General features: G+C 40.3%; 1 protein-coding gene across 4 annotated transcripts; it reads left to right on the top strand.

Moving 5' to 3' along the window:
- Positions 1-290: 290 nt before the first annotated feature.
- Positions 291-20,058, top strand: tpp2 (tripeptidyl peptidase 2). Of its 4 annotated transcripts, XR_005707265.1 has the most exons (30): positions 291-721; positions 1,607-1,735; positions 1,963-2,058; positions 2,460-2,564; positions 2,701-2,825; positions 2,927-3,090; positions 3,259-3,413; positions 3,517-3,593; positions 3,708-3,835; positions 4,922-5,170; positions 5,278-5,393; positions 5,527-5,698; positions 5,828-5,985; positions 6,110-6,186; positions 6,292-6,398; positions 7,449-7,603; positions 7,831-7,947; positions 8,035-8,135; positions 8,236-8,332; positions 8,427-8,564; positions 9,899-10,143; positions 10,713-10,791; positions 12,211-12,249; positions 12,705-12,856; positions 12,963-13,059; positions 13,201-13,331; positions 14,011-14,263; positions 15,114-15,233; positions 15,421-15,569; positions 15,663-20,058. XR_005707265.1 is itself a non-coding variant. In XM_040124499.1 (29 exons), the coding sequence occupies exons 1-29, from the start codon at positions 557-559 to the stop codon at positions 15,508-15,510; spliced, it is 3,837 nt and encodes a 1,278-aa protein (XP_039980433.1). In that variant the 5' UTR covers positions 291-556; the 3' UTR covers positions 15,511-20,058. The 4 variants fall into 4 exon arrangements, 3 of the variants coding, with proteins under 3 accessions (XP_039980433.1, XP_039980442.1, XP_039980451.1); XM_040124499.1 differs by having other exon boundaries at positions 15,421-20,058; XM_040124517.1 differs by lacking the exon at positions 291-721 and adding an exon at positions 988-1,413 and having other exon boundaries at positions 15,421-20,058.
- Positions 20,059-20,633: the final 575 nt, after the last annotated feature.

The raw sequence follows: 20,633 nt of genomic DNA, 5'->3' as shown, positions 1-20,633 counted from the left end.
TAATAATCTGAAACTACTCTGTTCTTATGATTAATACTATTATTGTTGTCTGACAGAAAACAGAGGCATGCACAGCTCTGTGTCTGTACGGCAGTCATCGAGGACCTACCCTTACCCAGTTTAACAGACCTCTGACCATTTTCTAAGTCATAAGAAAGCTGATAAATAGTTTTTATTCTTTGGCCGGTGAGTAGAAGTAAAAACCGACACGATGAAAGTTTTACTTTTAGTAGTGTGGTGGGCACAGGCCCTGAAATACTTCTTCCAACACCACCTTCGGGGACCACAGATGTCAGGGTTTTACTGCTGGATAAGTCAGCCTTGGGTGTACAGGTGTGACCGGCAGAATAAAGTCGTGGTGTATAATGGTAGCTCAAACATTATAAGCGACATAGTTCGTGTCAAAAGGCCCGTCGAATGAAATTTGCAGACGAAATGTGGCTGTGCAGTTTAACCTTACGCACTGCCCCTTTAAGCAGCTCGCCTCCTCGTCTCTCCCACCGTGTGTCTCTCTTCCCCATTTCGCTGCTTTGTTTTCATTGTCGCTCCTCTGATCATGGCTGCTCATTCTACCGAAGAACCGTTCCCTTTCCACGGGCTGCTCCCCAAAAAAGAAACCGGTGCCGCGTCTTACCTCACCAGGTTCCCGGAGTACGATGGCCGAGGAGTCCTCATCGCTATCCTCGACACCGGCGTGGACCCTGGGGCCCCCGGCATGCAGGTAAACCTGACCGGCTGCCTCACGTTAGATAGCTTCGAGCTAGCAAAGTTAAAGGCCCCACTCATTCACATAATTTGTACACAGCTAGCTCGCTTTTTAGCATCGACAGATACACACAATACCTACGAAACTTAGCTTTATAGCTTATATGACAACCAGATCAACACAAAGTAATCGATAACAAATATTTTATCCTGTTGCCAAATAATGTTTCGGTGCTAGACGAGTTTACAGTTAACTAACGTAACGGTAGCTAGTTAGTTGGCACTCATGCTAGCATGTTAGCCTGGCAGCTAACAGCTGAATTTGTCCGCTTCAGTTTTGCTTCGTTCTCCTCAGTAGTCAGGGTTTGACCTGTCAGATGGTGACATTTGGTTTGGCTGTTGCGAGCAGGTTCACATAAGCTAATTAAAATAACCTTCAGTTGGTTAGTTGTCGGTTAATGAGCCGTAACTAGCTGCATTTTAACTGCCAAGTCACAGTGGAATCCGGACGGTTAGCCACACGGTGGTAAAATTAGTTGATAAGAACCTGATAGTTTTCATACACTCATTTGTGTGTAGCGAGGTTAGTTGGCACATTGTTGCAATGAATTAAGGTCAACCATTTCTTTTCAGCCACATGTCGCCTTGCTTCAGTTGTGCTTAAAAGAGCAGAGACAGAATCTGGGAGTTTATTCACTTTTCAGGATGGTTTGTACACTAATCAGCTTTAAGTTCAGATTCAAAGTAGCAGGTTGTGGTTTCCTTTTTTTTTTCTTTTTTTCTTTCTTTTTTTTTTTAAGTTTCTGATGTCCACAGCACTCCCTGCTCAGTATAAGTAAACTGAATCTGTACTTTGCATACTTTTCGGCCTGATGTTCGTAATTGATTACTGCTCCTTTAGGTCACAACTGAAGGGAAGCCAAAGATCATCGATATCATCGATACAACAGGCAGCGGTGACGTGAACATGACCACAGTGGCAGAACCTAAAGATGGGACAATCACTGGCCTCTCTGGTAGAATACTTAAGGTCAGTAGACCTTAGTTTGATATCAAGACTAAGTTTAAAAAAAAAAAAAAAAAAAGAATAACTGTCACGTAAGAAATATTCTGTTACAGCTATTGTCCTACATGTGAAACTATTTTGTGGGGATGTGTAATGATATCTTTAAGTCTAACTGCACTTGATCATTAGGCCCACACATCATGTATTGTTCTTCATATCTGTATCACACTGTTTCTTTTTACATCTTCCAGATCCCTCCTGCTTGGGTCAATCCATCAGGGAAGTATCGCATTGGAGTTAAAAATGGCTATGAGTTCTTCCCTAAGGCTCTTAAAGAAAGAATACAGGTAGGAAGACAGGAAATTATTACCGTTTTAGGCCTGTCTTGGTTTTGATTTTGCAACACTATGATTGTGTACAGTGGTAGATGAACAGGGACTGATAACCCAAACACAACCTTAGACACCAAATATACAGTTAGAAAACTTGTACATGGGCATAAGGTTAGACTTGTCCTATTCTCATGAGGATTTTCTGTGATTAATGAAAGAACTGAAAAACAGGACCAATTTGCCACCCACAGTTCCTACTGATGCAGCCATTGCAGTGTTACTACTTAGCATAGATTCATACCAGACTAGTAAAACAAGAGTGTACAATGTCAGAATTTTTTTAATAAACTAAAAGAAACTGAAGGCTTGACAGCCTCTGTCAATGTTATTAAGACATTGTTACTTTTGTCTACTAGAAAGAGCGAAAGGAGAAGATGTGGGACCCACCACACAGAGCAGCACTTGCTGAGGTCTGCCGCAAGACAGAAGAGTTTGACCTCTCTCATCCATCACCCTCACAGGTCAGACCTACGAACTTGAGTTCTTGAGAACTCATAGCCGTTTACATGCCAGACACAGGAATGTGGTGTTTCCTACTCTTGATTTCTCTCGGCTGTCACTGTCACGTGCATCCTTGACCCTACTTCGTCTCTGCAGATGGAAAAGTTGCAGAAAGAGGAGCTGCAGAGTCAGGCAGAGCTGCTGGCATCACTAGAAAAGAAGTACAGTGATCCTGGTCCTGTATATGACTGTGTCCTTTGGCATGACGGCATCACATGGAGGTATCCATACCACCTTTTTTTCTCATTATGCATGATGATTTTGATCCTTCCTCCTCACTATCTACTCTTGTTACCACTTTGTTACTGTTTGTTCTATCTAGGGCAGTACTGGACACTTCAGAGTGTGGAGAGCTGTCGCAGTGCACAGTGCTGTGCTCCTACAGAGAGACGCAAGAATATGCCACATTAGGCAATGCTGAGATGCTTAACTACTCTGTTAATATTTATGATGAGGGAAACGCGCTCTGCATCGTCACTAGTGGAGGTAAGGTATTGCAGCACACGAGAACTCTTTTCCAGCTGCTCTGAAGGGAAGCTTTCTTATGATTCAGTCAGTTAACACAAAAAATGTTCAGTGTACCAGTTAAGGCTGCATATTGGGTAGGAGTCCACTGCATTATCTCTACTCTAACTTGCTTGTGTGCTGTAAAAGGGGCCCATGGAACACATGTGGCAAGCATTGCAGCCGGTTACTTCCCAGAAGAACCAGAGCGCAATGGTGTGGCCCCCGGTGCCCAGATCCTGGCTCTGAAGATTGGAGACACCCGCCTCAGCACCATGGAAACAGGCACAGGACTCATCCGTGCGGTATATTGCCCAGACTCTGTCAAATATAGTTTAGATTTAACAGTTAACCTTTATTTTTAAAGGTTTTTTAACCCATTCATTTTCACCTCTCTGTCACTTAAAGATGATTGAAGTAATCAACTACAAGTGTGACCTGGTTAACTATAGTTATGGGGAAGCTACCCACTGGCCTAACTCGGGGTAAGTACTGTGTATTGGTTGAAAGAGGTTGTGTCAATGTGTGGGTTAATTTCGGTTTCTTAATTTTTATTCTCAATTTTTATTCTCACTTATTTTTGTCCATTTATCTTTCAGGAGGATTTGTGAGGTGATCACAGAGGCTGTCCAGAAGCACAATGTGATATTTGTTTCAAGTGCTGGGAACAACGGCCCTTGCCTCTCCACAGTTGGCTGCCCAGGGGGAACCACCAGTAGTGTCATTGGTACACAAAAAAAAAAAATTTTTTTTTTGGCCTCTTACCACAGCCCTTGTCTTTCCTCTTTACAACTTGAAATAGCATGCACTCTGAACTGTGGGGGGAATAAAACAAAACAGAAAGTTAATCAAAATAAAAATAACGCTTGTATGTGTTAGTAATTGGTCTTGCTCACAAGAGGAGAAATGCCTTTACAATGTACTAAAACCAAATAAAGATTTCTAGAAAACAGAAGGATTCTGAAATCAGCTCCTGACTCAGCAGTTAAGGGAAACTTAAATGACAACACTGAGTGACGGATTCGTAATTTTTTGATCCAATTATTCTTCTGAAAGGGTTTTAGACATCCTAGTTAACCCTGTTTGTGAAACCTTTATTATATTTGTGAAAGCAAAAAAAATGAAAAAATAGTTTTCTCCATCCATACCAAAATGGACCAGTTCTAGATCAAAAACCACGGAACCTAGACTTGTCAAATTTGGACTAAATTAACCCTGAGAAGCTAAAGACTGTTTGTTTGAAACACTGTTTCAGATTTGTGAAGTCTTTTATTTTATTTGTGAAAACACATTTTTCACAAATATATGGTCTGGATGGCGAAATGCAGTGAAATTTCAATTTTTTTGCTTTTATAAATAATATAAAGGTTTCACAAGTGTGAACGTGAGTTTTAACAGCGTTAAGGCTTTAACTGGGATGTGTTAACACCCTTTCACAACAATAAGTGGATCAAAAAAGTAAGAATCTCTTGCTCAATACTGTCATTTAACTTTCCCTTAACTTTTCATTTAACTGCTGAATCAGAGGTTAAGTTCCCCCTTATGAAAACTTGTGTATCTAGCTATTAATACACAAGATTTATAGTGTATCCTGTTTGTTGTCGTAGCCCAGAAACATATTCTACAATAAGTGGAAAATATACGGCTCAACACATCATCGTAGCATTTATGTTCTGTTCTTGAACAATCGAAATAGTAGTGATGGTAACAATTTGATACATTGTCAAGCCCAAACATGTGTGTGCTGATTTTTATATAATTTGCAAATCCATTCCATTCCAATCCATTCCTCCCTACTTTCTTTTCTCCACAGGTGTTGGAGCTTATGTGACTCCAGACATGATGGTGGCAGAGTATTCCCTGAGGGAGAAGCTGCCTCCCAACCAGTACACCTGGTCGTCCAGGGGTCCCAGTACAGACGGAGCCCTGGGGGTCAGCATCAGTGCCCCCGGTGGTGCCATTGCCTCTGTACCCAACTGGACTCTTCGTGGTACCCAGCTGATGAACGGCACATCCATGTCATCCCCTAATGCCTGTGGAGGCATCGCACTAATCCTTTCAGGTGTGTCCAGCGTCATGGACTGATACTAGATGTGGGAACATATTGCATGTATGGAAGTGTGCATACACGCAAATCTGATGCCAGTGTTTGATTTTTGTGTAATAAAGGACTGAAGCAGAACGGGATCCGTCCCTCTGTCCCTGCGGTGAGGAGAGCACTTGAAAACACAGCTCTGAAGGTTGATGACATTGAGGTGTTTGCACAGGGCCATGGCATAATCCAGGTAACTTGACTGTAGTTGCAGTAGGGGTTACATTTCCTGTTCTGTCTATTGTAACAGTCTCATCATGTTGTTTTATTTTATCGGAAGTATTTTGTAATTTCCTCCAGTAATTTCCTCACTTTCTTCCTCTCAGGTGGACAGGGCATTAGACTACCTCACTCAACACGCCTCTTTACCCACGAGCCACCTTGGCTTCTCAGTAAGCGTGGGAACACAGAGAGGTATCTACCTCAGGGACCCAGGCCAAGTTCTTGCACCCTCAGATCATGGAGTAGGAATTGAACCCATCTTCCCAGAGAACACAGGTGCTTTTCATACTTAGTAGCACAATCATTATGGGCATTTTTTGTTTGTTTTTTAAAGCATTTTAATTTAGTGTGGACAAGTGTTTTCATTTCTTTTTTATACCGTCTGTCTTCTAAAATCCATTACAGGAAACACTGAGCGAATCTCCTTGCAGCTACACTTGGGGCTGACATGTGTCGCCACATGGGTCCAGTGCCCCTCCCATTTAGAGCTGATGAACCAGTGTCGTCATGTCAATGTCCGCATCGATCCTGTGGGACTCAGAGAGGGAGTGCACTACACAGAGGTAGGGACAAGAGAGAGAGGAGGAGGAAAAATTGAGCTGTTGTTTCTGTGTGTATTAATGTTTATGTAAACACTGTAAATGTGCCTGCTCTTTTTTTTTTTTTTTTTTTTTTTTTTTTTTTAAGGTGTGTGGATACGATACATCTGCGCCTAGCTGCGGTCCTCTGTTCAGAGTTCCAATCACGGTTATCATCCCTGCCAAGTGAGTTCTTATGTTAAATCGGCTTTTTTTTTTTCCTGTCACTTCTAGTAAGAGTAACACTACTAAGTTTGTGTGTGTCTGACAGCTCTCTCTGTCTTCCATCAGAGTGACAGATAGTCGTAATCAGGAGGTGTGTTTCTCAGACATCCACTTCAGACCAGGCCAGATCAGACGGCACTTTATCACTGTTCCTCAGGGAGCCTCCTGGGCAGGTCAGTGTCTCTGTGTGATAACGGGGATGTCAGTGACAGATTTCAGCAGGGCAAAGCATTCAATTCAGTTCCCTCAAAAAAAGGCTGTAAAATGTATTAAAAGTGTTAAACTTACAAAGGTCTTAAGTATTTTTTTCTTGCCTTACTTACAGACAGTAACATTAGTTATAACTTTTTTTGTTGTATGTGGTTGCGGGCTTAATCAGTAATTTTTTAATTGGTAATTCATCTATCCATTTTCTATTTACAGCTGTGAAGTACTGACAAAAAAGTGATGTTAATGTCGATAAATGTATGTACTTAACAAATAACTGTAGGTCTCATATTCCGTAATGGTTTTCTGTTAGTTTTTGGCTGGTACGGCAGTGAAAAAAGTATTAAATTGCACTCTATGTGGCCTTGAAACATTCTGAAAAAGTCTTAAATTTAATATGGTGAACACTACAGAAACCCTGTATCACCAGTAGCATCATTCATGTCTCAAAGCATTTGTTCAAGGTATCAAATTTTGAGTTTTGTTCCGTTTTTTGATTCACAAATTAATGATATGATACATTTCAGTATGGCAGTGGTCATGCCCGGGGAAGTGCCTTTCATTTCTTTTTTTCATTTGATGCAACATTTTGATTTATATTAGATTTCAAAATGAAACAGTGGCGTTTGGTCTAACTCATTTTAAAGTGGTTTCTTTACAGCACCTGATTGAGGTCATTTTGAAAGATGTAGTTTTAGGAGCTGTTGAACTCTAATGCGTTTTTACAGAGAAGTGTTTCTGTTATTTAGCTAACCCTCACTGTTATAAATGGGGTGGACAAGACAATAGGAACACCTGTCAGTATAACACAATACAATTCAGCAGCACCACAAACTACACCTCCGAAATGGTAATACAGTTGAATCAACACCGCTAAAAATGTTTGAACAAAAACAGAATTTTATAACCTTCATGAAGGCCGAATTTATTGCAGGAATGTTGTATTAGACTGTATTAGTTTTAGCTAGGTGTACCTAATCATTTTTCACCTCTCTGTCCCTGTCTCTCTCGTGCAGAGATCACATTGACCTCTCATTCGGGAGATGTGTCGTCAAAGTTTGTTCTCCATGCGGTGCACCTGGTCAAACAGAAGGCATACAGAGCTAATGAATTCTACAAGTTCTCTTCACTATTGGAAAGAGGCTCACTAACTGAGGCTTTTCCTGTGCTGGTATGCAAATTTTATTTATAACATATTTTTATATGTCTTGGGCGTTTAACATAAGTCATTCTGTAAACATACCAGTGTCAGCTAAAACAAAAGCTAGTTGTCATCTCTAGTTCTTTGCCAGATGCCATCCATAGGTGCCTTTAATGGAGGTCACTACATTTCTTTGCATGCCTATAAAAATGGTTTAATGGTGGACTAATTTTTCTGTGTTTTTGTCTCCTCTCCAGTCAGGCAGGGTCGTCGAGTTGTGCATTGCGCGCTGGTGGGCGAGCCTGGGTGACGTCACGGTGGACTACAGCATCTCGTTCCACGGACTCAACACTTCCCCTTCACCCCTTCACATAGTAAGAAGAGTGAAGACACGAAAAAAGGAAACTACAACCTAGACAGTATCAGTCCTCTGTTTTTAAATCCCATCTGTCTCTACCCAGCATGCCTCAGAGGGAGTGACGAGTTTTGATGTGTCGTCGCCTCTAAGGTACGAGGAGGTGTCCCCCACTATTACCCTCAAGTCCTGGGTTCAGCCCCTCAGGTAAGCACACGCATGCGCGCGCGCGCACACACACACACACACACACACATTTTGTTGTCAGATAACAGTGGAGTTCATTGTGTGATCCCTGTTGTTGTAGACCCTTAAGTTCAAAGATAAAAGCCTTGGGAATGAGGGATGTTCTCCCCAATAACAGACAACTCTACGAGATTATCCTCACCTACAGCTTTCACCAGGTACTGCCGGCACAACATACAAGAAAGAAATTGATTTTTTTTTTTTCCTCTTTCTTTCTTTCTTTGTGTATAATCTTTTGTTGTTCATCCTCAGCCTAAGAGTGGAGAGGTCACCCCCAGCTGTCCCATGCTGTGTGAGCTGCTTTATGAGTCTGAATTTGACAGTCAGCTCTGGATGCTTTTTGATCAGAACAAGAGACTGCTTGGCTCAGGGGATGCCTACCCACACCAGGTATGCTCAGCCATATGAAGAGCTGGCTCCTAAAATTACATGATTTTTCTTCCACAGATTTTCTCACATATCTGTAGTTGGTACTTTTTTCAGAAGGTAGGATTCAGTTTCTTTACACACACTTAAGTAACTGGGGTACGGTCAGCCTTTTCCAGTAAACTGATTTCTTAAATGTCATGTAAACAAGAAACCTGTCTTCCATAATCCGGGTAGGGGATTAGAGAAGCCCGATTTCCCTAGATAGATTCCTCCAGGGGAACACAGATTCCTCTGCCATGCATACCAGTAACCGCGTTTCTAATCGACTTTCTTCTGAGTGCACATGTGCATGACAAAAGGATGCAAACAGGGAAAGTAAGGGGCGGTTCATGGTTTCCTCTTGCCCTCAGACGTATATGGACAGGGACGTGCCTCTGTTCATGCTACAGTGGGAGGGGTGCATATGCAGACACATTGCACACATGCGTATTAAAAAGCATGATGGCGATCTCCTGACAGCAAGAAGAAATGCTTTTTTGCTTGTTGTATTTGGCTGAGCAACATGAAAAATTAATTTAAAAAAAAAAAAAAAAGATTAATATGTGCGAATGCTTTACAAGAATAGGACCAAGGATGGGAAATAAGCAGCACATACGTATGGTGGATGAAAAGAGTGTCCAGTTCACTTTTATGGCACATTCACTGTGTGTATTCTCACAGTGCAGACCCTCATGGACTTGTGCAGATGATGAAATTTATGTCATATGGGCTTTTGTGGATGTGGAAACCATGAATTTGCCTTAACAGTGGAGCAAGATCATTCTACAGTGTGATGTGTCTTTGCATTTAAAATAATTTTATCCAAAGTCTGACAGACAATGGAACTAACACAAAGTAGCTTCAAGAAGTCTAAATAAGTCGGTCTCCATGCTGAACATTTGACTTTTTGTTATATTCAGACACATACCCGTTGTGAGGGAAAGCTGTGCAGTGTCTCTCTCTCAACACGTATTCAGACTGCTCCAACACAGACATATACAGCAAAAAAAGTCAGGACCTCAGCATCGACTCAGCATTTCCTATCACTACTACAGTTAAAGTAAGCAAGCCAAGCTTCCAGAGTAATGTCAGGTCAGGCGCAAGGGAGAAATCTGATTCGCCTGCTGCATGTATATGCAGATGTACAGTAACCAGGTTACTGCAGTGCTTGTAAACTTGCTCTCCAATAACCCATGTAACGTGGTTTGCTGTGTGTAAATCGCACTGATTGTGGATAAGAACAGAAGGATAACTTCCTTGTGTGCATTTTATAAACTGAACTGAAACATCTCCCCTCTGTCTGTTTGACTTCCCAGTATTCCCTGAAGCTGGAAAAGGGGGACTACACTCTGCGTCTGCAGGTCCGTCACGAGCAGTCCAGTGAGTTGGAGCGTCTTAAGGACCTACCATTTGTGGTTTCTCACCGTCTGTCGACCACTCTCAGTCTAGATGTCTACGAGACGCATCGAGCTGCCCTCATGGCCAAGAAAAAGGCAAACTCTGTCACCCTGTGCCCGGGTGCCACTCAGCCTTTCTACGTCACAGCCCTGCCTGACGACAAGTGAGTCAAACTGGCAAGACTTTTCTTTTGTATTGTACAACCTTAAAAAAGGCTGTATGCACAAAACAGAAAAGGTATGATTGGTCTCTGATCACAGAACAAAAGATAAAAAGCCTATTTTTAATTTTCTCCTAGGAAATATTCTCAGTCTTTCATGAGATAGTACTGAAGAAGAAGCAGCTGTGACACTCAGTGCGACTGTTGATCCAGTCAGACTCTTGTAATCTACAGGAGACAGATTAAATTTGCTTTGAAATGAAGATTGTATCCAGGGTAAAAAGATGAAAATTGTATTATTGTACCAGATGTAAGGTAGTGCTGTATTCAGTGTCTGATAATCTTTTTAGGCAGGAAAAGAATGATGTTTACTTCCTGCTCAGTATATTCTGTTGAGGCTCTTAAACCCCAAATATCCCAGTGTAGAACACTACTGAATAAGAGGATCTTGGTTTAGCAAAAAAAATCCTCCTTGAAAATGTGTTTCTCTAAATTAAAGATATCAAATGTGTGATATATTTTTTTTATCCTTTCTATTGCCTGGTTTCTCCCTTTACTTCTCCATCTCTCAGGATCCCTAAGGGGACGAGTCCAGGGTGCTATCTTTCAGGCTCTCTCGTCGTCCCCAAGAGCGAGTATGGCAAGAAAGCAGTGAGTGACTCTCTTCTTTGTTATCTCTACACTTCAGAGCAATGGTCAGTCCTGCTCCTCAGGACCCGAAGTCATTAGCACTGGTTTTCACTTTTGCCAAATTCAGGGACTTTTTGCACATTGTTGGGTGAATACTGAACAAACCACACGGTAAGGGTAAAGCAGGTTACCATGGCCAACCTGCCAATCCTGGTTAATGATGTAAAATCTCAAATTCAGTCATTAAATATGTGAAGTTCTTGGGGCTCTGATGATCAGGGTTAAAGACCAGTGCTTGAGTGCTCTTAGCTTTTTCCTTTTTAAAATTCTATCACATGTAGCTTTCATCACTTTCAGACCTGAGCTGAACAGTCTGGTCTGTTGCTTCTTAAATTGGTTGCCATCATTTTGGTTAATGCATGTTATTTTTCTTTCTTTTCCCACTCATTTGCCTCTGTCCATTGCTCCAAAAAAACAATCTGATGTTGCTCATGCCAGATCTTAACATAATGGATCTGGTTGTTTATTGAATCTGTAGATGACTGACTAATATTAGAGAATATTTTTGGTTGCTAACACAGTTAAGTTGAGCATTAGCTGCTTCTGGACCACATTTTTTACTATTTCTCATTTTATTTTGGGGAAAATATTAGTTTAAAAAATAAATCAAAAAGAAATAATCTGCCTAAATGGTCTCATGTTTATATACTGTGTGTGTCTGTATAGTCTATAAATACAAATAAATCACACAGACGAAAATGACATTGTCACAAGCAACTGAACAGTAAGGTGTGCATGTGTCAAAAAACACAAATTAATTGAATGAAATATTGCTTAAAGTCAACCTTTACACACTACAATGGCAAATATTTTATCTCCAGAACCTGTTCTTACTATCTTCTTGGGCTGAAACTGCTCACCTTTAAGTCTTTAAAAAGCTATTTTATCAGCTTTTGTGTGTTTGTGATTTTACTCAGTAGCTCCAGTGCAAAGGAGTTTGGTTCAAACCTCAGCAGCCATTTACAAATACATATTTTTTTCATGTTGTTTCACATTACATTGCTGAAGACCTGTGTATTGTTTAAAACATTACACGTCACACACACACACACACACACACACACACACACACACACACAAGAATTTTACTAAACTCAAATTCACTGATGTAACCCACTGATTTTATTTTGGTTTTCAGCACTGTGCGAAATTATGTAGGAAAAACAGGTCAATCACATTTGTTAGATGTGAACACAAGTTAGAAATCTGAGCATTACACCACTGTTTACCACTGTTTCATATGTTTAACAGGTCTGACAGGTAGGTGACAGATAACCTCTGAGTCTCTGAGTGAGGATGAAAGATAAAATGAAGAGAGAGCGAATCCTTTTGGTGTATTTGTGTTGTCTATTCCTCACTGTGTGTTATTCTGACCACCAGGGGCAGGCCTCTGCAAAACGACAAGGAAAGTTTAAAAAGGTACTGGCTGAGCTAGAAACACTGTACAACAGAGCGTCCACTGCTCTCCTACCATCAGGAAATGGCTTATTCCTTATCTTAAGATCAGATTTGTTACAACTGCATTAATCATGTCAAAGCATGTCAATTTACTGTATTGGAATATGCAACAGTTTAGTCATAATAGGTATTTAGTTTGATATGGAGTGGTTAGTTTTCTGGTGGTCAGTAAAATTATATTATTAATATATACATAAATATCAGTATCAACTGATAATGAGCACTACTTTAAACTTGTATAACTGGGTATTAAAAAGCATTTTTCTTAATTGATTTAAAGAGAAAGAACCAGAAGGAGTTGGTTGGTAGGAAGAGGGTGAGAATTAGCCGATTCAGAGTAGAAAAAGAGGTCATGGATTTTGTTAAATGTATCAGTTATTGGTTTTTGATTAAACAATTTTTTTGTGTTCATACAGGATATTGTACCAGTCATCTACCATTTAATTCCTGCTCCCAATAAAACAAAGAATGGAGGGAAGGAGAAGGACAAGGATGGAGACAAAGAGAAAGACGTGAAAGAGGAGTTTGCAGAAGCCATGCGAGACTTGAAGATTCAGTGGATGACAAAGTGTGTACAGTTTCTCATCTGTTTTGTTCAGCAGCACATTGTGTGCTTTACCTTATTCTTTCGGTTTTCTCTCAACCATGTGTCCGGTCCCCTCTTTGCTGTTCAGGTTGGACTCCAGCTCCATCTACGATGAACTGACGGACAACTTCTCAGATTACCTTCCTCTGCATGTACAAAGACTGCACCAGCTGGACTTAGAAAAGGTATTGTGCACACGAGCAAGAGAAAGGGGAAATGGAGGAAGCCATGTCAGGAGCACAAAATTCTTTTGTTACAAAGTCGGAGTCTAAACTGTGCAACTGTCTCTGCTCACAGTCATTTGTCCTTCTCCTATTTGTGTTTAGGAGCGTGTCAAACGTCTCAGGGAGGTGGTATCGGCAGCTGACATCGTCATCTCCCACATCGACCAGACAGCCTTGGCTGTTTACCTCACCATGAAGACGGACCCTCGTCCTGATGCCGCTTCTATCAAGACGTAAGTCACATTGAACAGCAGTATTAAGAGTAGAACTATGAACATCATTACAGTCCCTCATCAATGCATAATTAATTGATAGTAAAGAGGCAAGATGACCTGGGGAAACATTGGTTTAGCCACACATAATAACTCTTTGAAAGCATTGAACGTTACAGACGTGTGATATCAAACAGTATTACAATATCTACAATTAGATTTCCTTAAAAACGATCAAGCATAGAACATGGACTGAAGTGAGGTGAGCCACCCAGATCCTGATACATCTCACCTCCTGATCAATTTAGTTAGTGTTTGATGGCCTATACAGTCGCCACACTCATTAAAGTGACACTGTGTAACTTTTGAAAGAAGAAATAGTACATTCTTTCTCTCACAAGGAAAAAGTTGAATTCATAAGCAATAAACACACCCTTACTCAATTCATTGCACTCAGGGTTTTTTGTCAGTACAGCTTTGCTTAGTCTGGTATGACCAGAAGCTTATGGTGGGTACTGTTAGCAAACTTTATATAGATACTGTATAACTGACATTAGTGAGTTAGTTTGCTGAGAGTGTCACTCATCTATACTCTTGCAATGGTTCCACTACATGGAACAATAACAGCAGAGGTGGTGGCCCACCTAGACTGCTGAACCTCAAGGCCTTAATTTGACCTGTCTTGATGTCTGTGTTGCAGTGACATGGAGAAGCAGAAGTCGTCTCTGCTGGACGCTCTCTGTAGAAAGGGCTGTGCTCTGGCTGACCAGCTCCTGCTGCCCCCCACGCCAAAGGAGGCCGCCGGTGCTGTTGCCACAGGACAAGCTGCAGCAGAGGAGGAGGTTGGAGAGCAAGCGGCCAGCAGCTCTGACGACACCCTGCACAACGTGGCTAAAGCCCTGATGGATACGTTTTGGGAGGTGCAGAAGTGGGCAGAGCTAACTGACTCCAAGGTGAGCAAAATGTTTTTAGAAAAGGAAGGAAAGGCGAAAGTTGTTCCACTGTAATGGAAGACAATTAAGTTAGTTAACCGTTCTAAATACTTAAATGTGAATATATTTTCCATGTTAAATGACATGATAAGGCTGACAAAATTCGTTATTTTTTTTACTGTCAACAAATCCCATGAAAAGATGAAAATCAAAAATGTGTTTCTGAGTCTGTCAATACTTTCTTACTTCCTTAGCCTGCTGTAGCACTCAGCCCCAACTCCATTGGTTCCTACAGAAGGCACAAATCTTTATAACATGGGTCATGAATATATATTATATAATTAAATAATATATATTTCACGTTAGAAAAGCTAACTAATTTCCTAAGACAACTGGGCACAATAGGTTTAAGCAAACGTTACATAAACAGGAGTAAACAATGCATTTGTTGGGGACTATTTTCGGCCGTCGATTCATAAACATTTGGTGCATTAGTGAGTGTTTACAACAGCAGGATGGCGTAGTGTATAAACTACAGTGCCCATGTTCATAGTAATTAAGAAAAATGTCACCCAGTTCAACAGCAGGACTCTTTTCATGGGAGTTGAGAATTACAAAATACACCAGAGTTATCATGATTTCATGCCCATGTACGTTGTTGTTTTCTCAGTTTGATATCATTGTGTAATCAGTCATACAGACCACACTTTCTGAAGGTTGTACCAAAATCAATGTGCTTTCCTACCGTTTCCCTCCTGAAAATGTGAATTTAGTGGATGTACTGTGTCTCCATAAGGCTTTTTTTTTTTATTAATTCAGTAAATGTTAAGCTAATATATTTTGTTTGTGTTCTGACTTTTCCATTGCTCAGGTGTTGATGTTTGCATATAAACATGCTCTGGTGAACAAGATGTACAGCCGAGCCTTAAAATACGCCTCAAAGATGGTGGAGGAGAAGCCCAGCAAAGAGAACATGAAGAACTGCATCCAGGTAATAGAGCAGTGACGGCTGATATCTATCCAATTTAATAAGATATTTGCTGGATACTGTATTTTGACTCCTTAATCTCCAAAAATTGATTAGAATACCTTTTAAAAATCATATTTGCGATTGAACAAATGTTAGCCAAAGATCAGCTTTGTTCACTGGGAATCATTTCCCGTTTCTCCTTTTCCAGCTTATGCGACACCTCCGATGGACACACTGCGCTACTTTCAGTGAGAACTGGCTTCCTGTCATGTACCCCGCTGACTACACACCTTTCTAGGCACAGACACACACACACACATGCATGAGCAGTAGGGCCACACATGGTCCAATTACATGGTAAGTTCGATATCATGTCCCTCAGTGTCACGTGGTCTATGCATCTGACCAACCAGCTGCCTCCTGAGAATTTTTTTTGTTTTTCAAATTCAGACATAGGTGAACACCAAAATGGAGGAGAACGTTGGTTGTAAACAGTTTGATGCACTCGACACCTTATAAGGGGAGGGATTGTGTTCATCATGGAACCAGTCAAACGAGGTCATTTAAATGTCTTGTTGAACATCACAGCTCCACCGACCATGTAGCATGACTGCGTCAGCTTTTTGTTTGAATATCATCAACAGAAAAATGTTGAATTTTTTTTTTTTTTTTTAAATGGTCAAAACTCTTGATAGTGTAGCTCATTGATATCTTAGTTGGGCGTTGTCCTTTATCTTGGTGTCATCTACACATTTGAAGGCTTTCACATCCACCCAACCCCCCTCAGCTCAACGCTCTCCATATCAGATTAATAACCTCATTCTCTCATGAAAATATTGTGAAAGGGCCAGTGTGAACTCCAGGGATGCATCCCAAGTCTTTAAAAAAAAAAAAACCTCTGACTCTATTTAATCACTTTCAAAAAATCAACAACACAACGATGCTTCAGTGGGAAGAAAGGAGGACACTCTGCTGCACCATGTTCGGACATACGAGGGCACTGCCTGATCCCTGAATAAAAAGACAAGCTCGGACAGAACTTCGTATCTTTTTTCTTTGTTTTTTGATCGTTCCAACCTGGCTAGGTAGATAATGTTAACGTTTAGTCTTGTGTCTTTTTAGGCTCTGACTCACGTACACAGTCTCAGAACACACAAACAGTGCTGAGGTGCCTTTCTACATGTACCTTACCTTTTCTGATGGGATGAAAGATGAAGTGCAAGGACTTTGGCCAGAGGGAGCTGCAGAATCAGTAGCGTCAGTCAGCTATTTTCAGTCCTTTCACCCATCAGCTTGTGGTGTCAAATGTGGTTTTTAAAGCTCATATAAGCAGTGTGATGTGTCAGTGACTTGTCAGGAAGCCACAAACACACTTTCTTGGCTCCTACTTACCTCCAGAGGTGTTCGCCACCTAATTCACACTGCAGTTACCCGAGCAGCGCGTTTGATGACCATCAGACAGACCTCACTAACGTAACAGATGCAGTTGTAGGTGGCGATACGATGTTCAACATCAGATTTCATTGTAAAATGTTCACACAGTAGTTTAGTATGTTTCTCTGCAGCATTCAAAATGTTGCATTTGTACACAGTGTCATAAAATAATGTACATACACACATAACATTAAAAAATATTAAGATGCAATAGGTATATAATACAAATATTATTCTAATTGATGTATTTTGCATATATGCATGTCTTCTAGGGCAGTGGTTCTCAACATGGGGTCCCGACCCCCCAAAGGGGCCGTGGGATAATTTCCGGGGGTCGCCAGATGGTTGTGGGGAAAAAATAAAATAACATATTTTAGACTGGGGAATGGTTTTGACATTACATCACCTGTACCAGTGGTATAATTTCCCTTTTAGAATAGCTTTTATTGAGTGTGCCTGCACATGAGTTTTTGATTGGTCCCAAAAAAAAAGTTTTTATTTTGTGCCACAGTAACGTGCTTAACCAAGCAGCTATAGCCAGTTTTGGTAACTATCACATGGAACGACTATGGAGCGATGGCTTCTCTGCCTATCGATCTCCTCCACTGTGTTTCAGTACCATGGACAGCGCCGCACCTACACAGGCAAACCCCTAATTTAGCCATACTCATTTCACAATGCCACGGACCTGATTATTCTGGGGGGGTCGTGACTCAAAAAGGTTGAGAACCACTGTTCTAGGATGTAAGGAAAAATAGTTTTATTTGGAAGCAGATTTTAGGTTGTTTCAATTTGAAATATTTTAATCCAAACAAGACTTTGACAATATCCACTTTCAGAGTGTGTGTTTGTGAATGATTTTATTTGTACTCATGAGCATATTTTGTGTACATGAACAGAACTGAAATGATAGCCATTTAGGGGGGGGTTAGGCGTTTGTTTTTTGTTTTTATTTTTTTCTTCAGATACCTTCTTTACTTAAAAGGACCACACCATTGGTTTTGTATGTTTGATCTTATTTACTGCAAATTACATACATCACAGCTAACCATTTTGCTTATTTAGTTAATTTAGATTTTTGGAGGTATTCTTCCTGGGAATTGTTGGTTTTCATTCATTTCTTCCCATAGTGAACACTGAGTCTGCATTAAATCAAATTTCTCTTATCTTTTTACAATGAGAGATTGTGTCCAACATGAACACACAATTTTCTGGCTAGTCATTTCAGTTTTCATCGTTTCTCATGGGAGATACCTATCTGTGCTGTTTTGTCTGAGCTTTTCTTACCGGTTTGAGGCGGTGCATATTTTTGTGCACAACTCAGGATTTAGCAATATTTGAATCAAAATCAGGTGATAGTTGGTGGGTTGTTTTGGTCACTCAACTCTGATCAAACAAGATTAGATTAGATGAATGAAGGTTTTTTTTTTTTTTTGGTTTTTTTTCTTCCCCAAATCCAAAGTTTAATTGGTTCTTGTTTAGTCATGAATATTAACTATAGAAAAAAATACTTTGTTTTCAGGGAATTTCATGAGCCAAATTTACATATTGCTGCTTGGCAATGCAGTATAATCGCAGGTTGAATTGAAAAGTCTTCAGTGCTTTACTCTGCAAAGAGAGTGCAACTTTTACAGAAATTAATGCAGACTTGATGTTCACTGTCATGGGCCTACTATGGACAGGTTGTTTTTTTTTAAGTATCAACATTGATGCAGCAGAATCAGACATATTGTCTTCCTGGTCCAAACCTGGTGCCTACATTACCCACAATCCAACTCGTTTGCTGACAGTTCAGTCAGCGATTTTGGTGTGTTATGCTAGTAGCATGTCTGTGTAACCTGAAGCTGCTAGCCACAAGCAGCGATGAGGAACAGGCTCCAGAGGTCTGGGAAGCTCATTTATTTCTAACTCCACACCCCCAATTTTTTTTTATTTTCAGACCTAATCAGAGTCAAAAACCAAGACAAGTTATCAGACTTTGTGCAGCTTCATCTGGAGCCACAGAAGGCTTTATACAGCCTCTGTTGGAGCGGCTACTGCCCAAGAGCTGAAAACAGACTTTCACGTGTAAATCGGTGGAGTTACCCTTTGAGCAAGTTTTAAGAGTCGACCAATTGTTTTCAGTGTCATATGGAAATAAATGGGAGACGGTGACTGTTCAGAATGGTGGGGAAAAATGCATCTGAAAATATAAAACCTCACAGCACGTACTTGAAAACAGTCACCAAAAATGGCCGGTATACATGATTTTTAGTTGAGGATATAAAACTTGCAAAAACACTGGTATGGTCCTTTAAAATATCTCACCTGAATCATGTCACAAATGAGGACTTACGGCTCTTTGTTTTCACAATGCTGTGATGAAGAGGACCGTGCTTAAGATACAAACTACATATTCAGTTTTTACCTTTTTAAAGTTGTGATTCCTGACCTTTTTCACTTATAAATCTGTAAAACAAACAGTGTGTTTTCCTGTCACAGTCTGTAGCATTATCAATTTAACCAAAGAATGATTTTCCCATGTCATGTTGGTTTAATTGTCTAAGGAAGTTTGATGGCTGAATATGAAAGTTTTACCAGAAAAAATAAAATAGAATTGGACATAAAAGTATTTAGTAGAAGAAGGAAAACCACAGGTATAGAAACAATAGCTTTAATCAAAGATGTCCTCTTTCCCTGATGTTGGAAGTCCTCTCACAAGTGGAAGGTACATACCTAAGAATGTAAAAGCATTTGCTTTCAAGCCAAGGCCTGTTGTCCTCATGGGAATAAGTAATCTTATCTGGGATGACCGTACATGCACATCAAATCAGTGGTACCACCCATGTTTACCCAGGGGTATGAACTGTTTTTAGCCGTGATATGTGTGCACTTTCTGCAGCGGCCTCAGCACAGGCCTCTCAAAGTGTGAAGGGGTTTACTGGAGTAGGTTTGCTTTGGCTTTTGACTGAATTAGTGTTCCTCATTTTAACTTTGTGCATTTTCTGTTTTTTCCTCTTTCCTGTGTTTGGGTTTTGGTTCAGACAGACGTTACGTTCAGGGCTCAGCTGTTGACAGTACGCGTTGCCTATGACAGTCTCTCCGAAAATGGCCTTAACTTTCACCACACTACTGTACCGTCCATTTCTGGCACCAAACAGACTTCTCATATCTGTTGCTCTCGCTCTGCTGGTGTCAGGAAAGACTTCAGAAATGCTTCTTCTGGATGTTGAGTGTTTATATTTATAGTCATAAAATCTAGTAAATGCCAATATTTTACAGAATGTTATGAGATAAGGTTGTATGCTCTCAGTATTATTTTATACCCATTCTTCCTCGATGACGTGGGAAAGACCTGAGCTATTGTCGCACCATTTTGTGGTCACATGAGTTAAGTCACAAACAAGGAAAATGACACTGAATAAAAATTATTTGGAAGAATTGAAGCGTTCACTGGTCATCACTTGTACGTATAGCAAAATACAGCAAATGATTTTCAGCAGTCGTCTGGACCTCGTGTCTCTGGGAGACATCTGATAACACCTCCTATATTTTTGTATTTTTGATGATAGGATTTGTTGTGTTTTGTAATATAAGAGTATATCATCTACTTATATATACAAGATACATATACTTTTGGGCAAGGGTTTTTCCAGAAATGACAAAATAAAGAACAAGAAGTAAAGGTTTTTCCTTCAAATTTTTATTACTGTATTAAACAATAAAATGTAAAAAAAAAAAAAACAGAAAAACAGGCGATAGGGTAACAAATTACTCTAACTAACTTGTGAAAAATGTCCATTATACTTTCCCACAGCCCAGTGTGAACAGTGTGTCACATTGCTTGTTTTATCCCAGCAACACTCCAAAACACAAAGATATTTGGTTCATTTTCATATATAACAGAGAAAAGTATTAAATCCTCACATCCAAGCAGCTGGAACCAGAAAATGTTCGGCATTTGTACTTGGAAACGATTAATCAACAAAAAGTTGAGGATTAAATTTC

The sequence above is a fragment of the Xiphias gladius genome, chromosome 1 (genome assembly GCF_016859285.1).
Source record: "Xiphias gladius isolate SHS-SW01 ecotype Sanya breed wild chromosome 1, ASM1685928v1, whole genome shotgun sequence".
Taxonomy (NCBI): domain Eukaryota; kingdom Metazoa; phylum Chordata; class Actinopteri; order Istiophoriformes; family Xiphiidae; genus Xiphias; species Xiphias gladius.
This window is presented reverse-complemented; position numbering and strand designations above follow the sequence as displayed.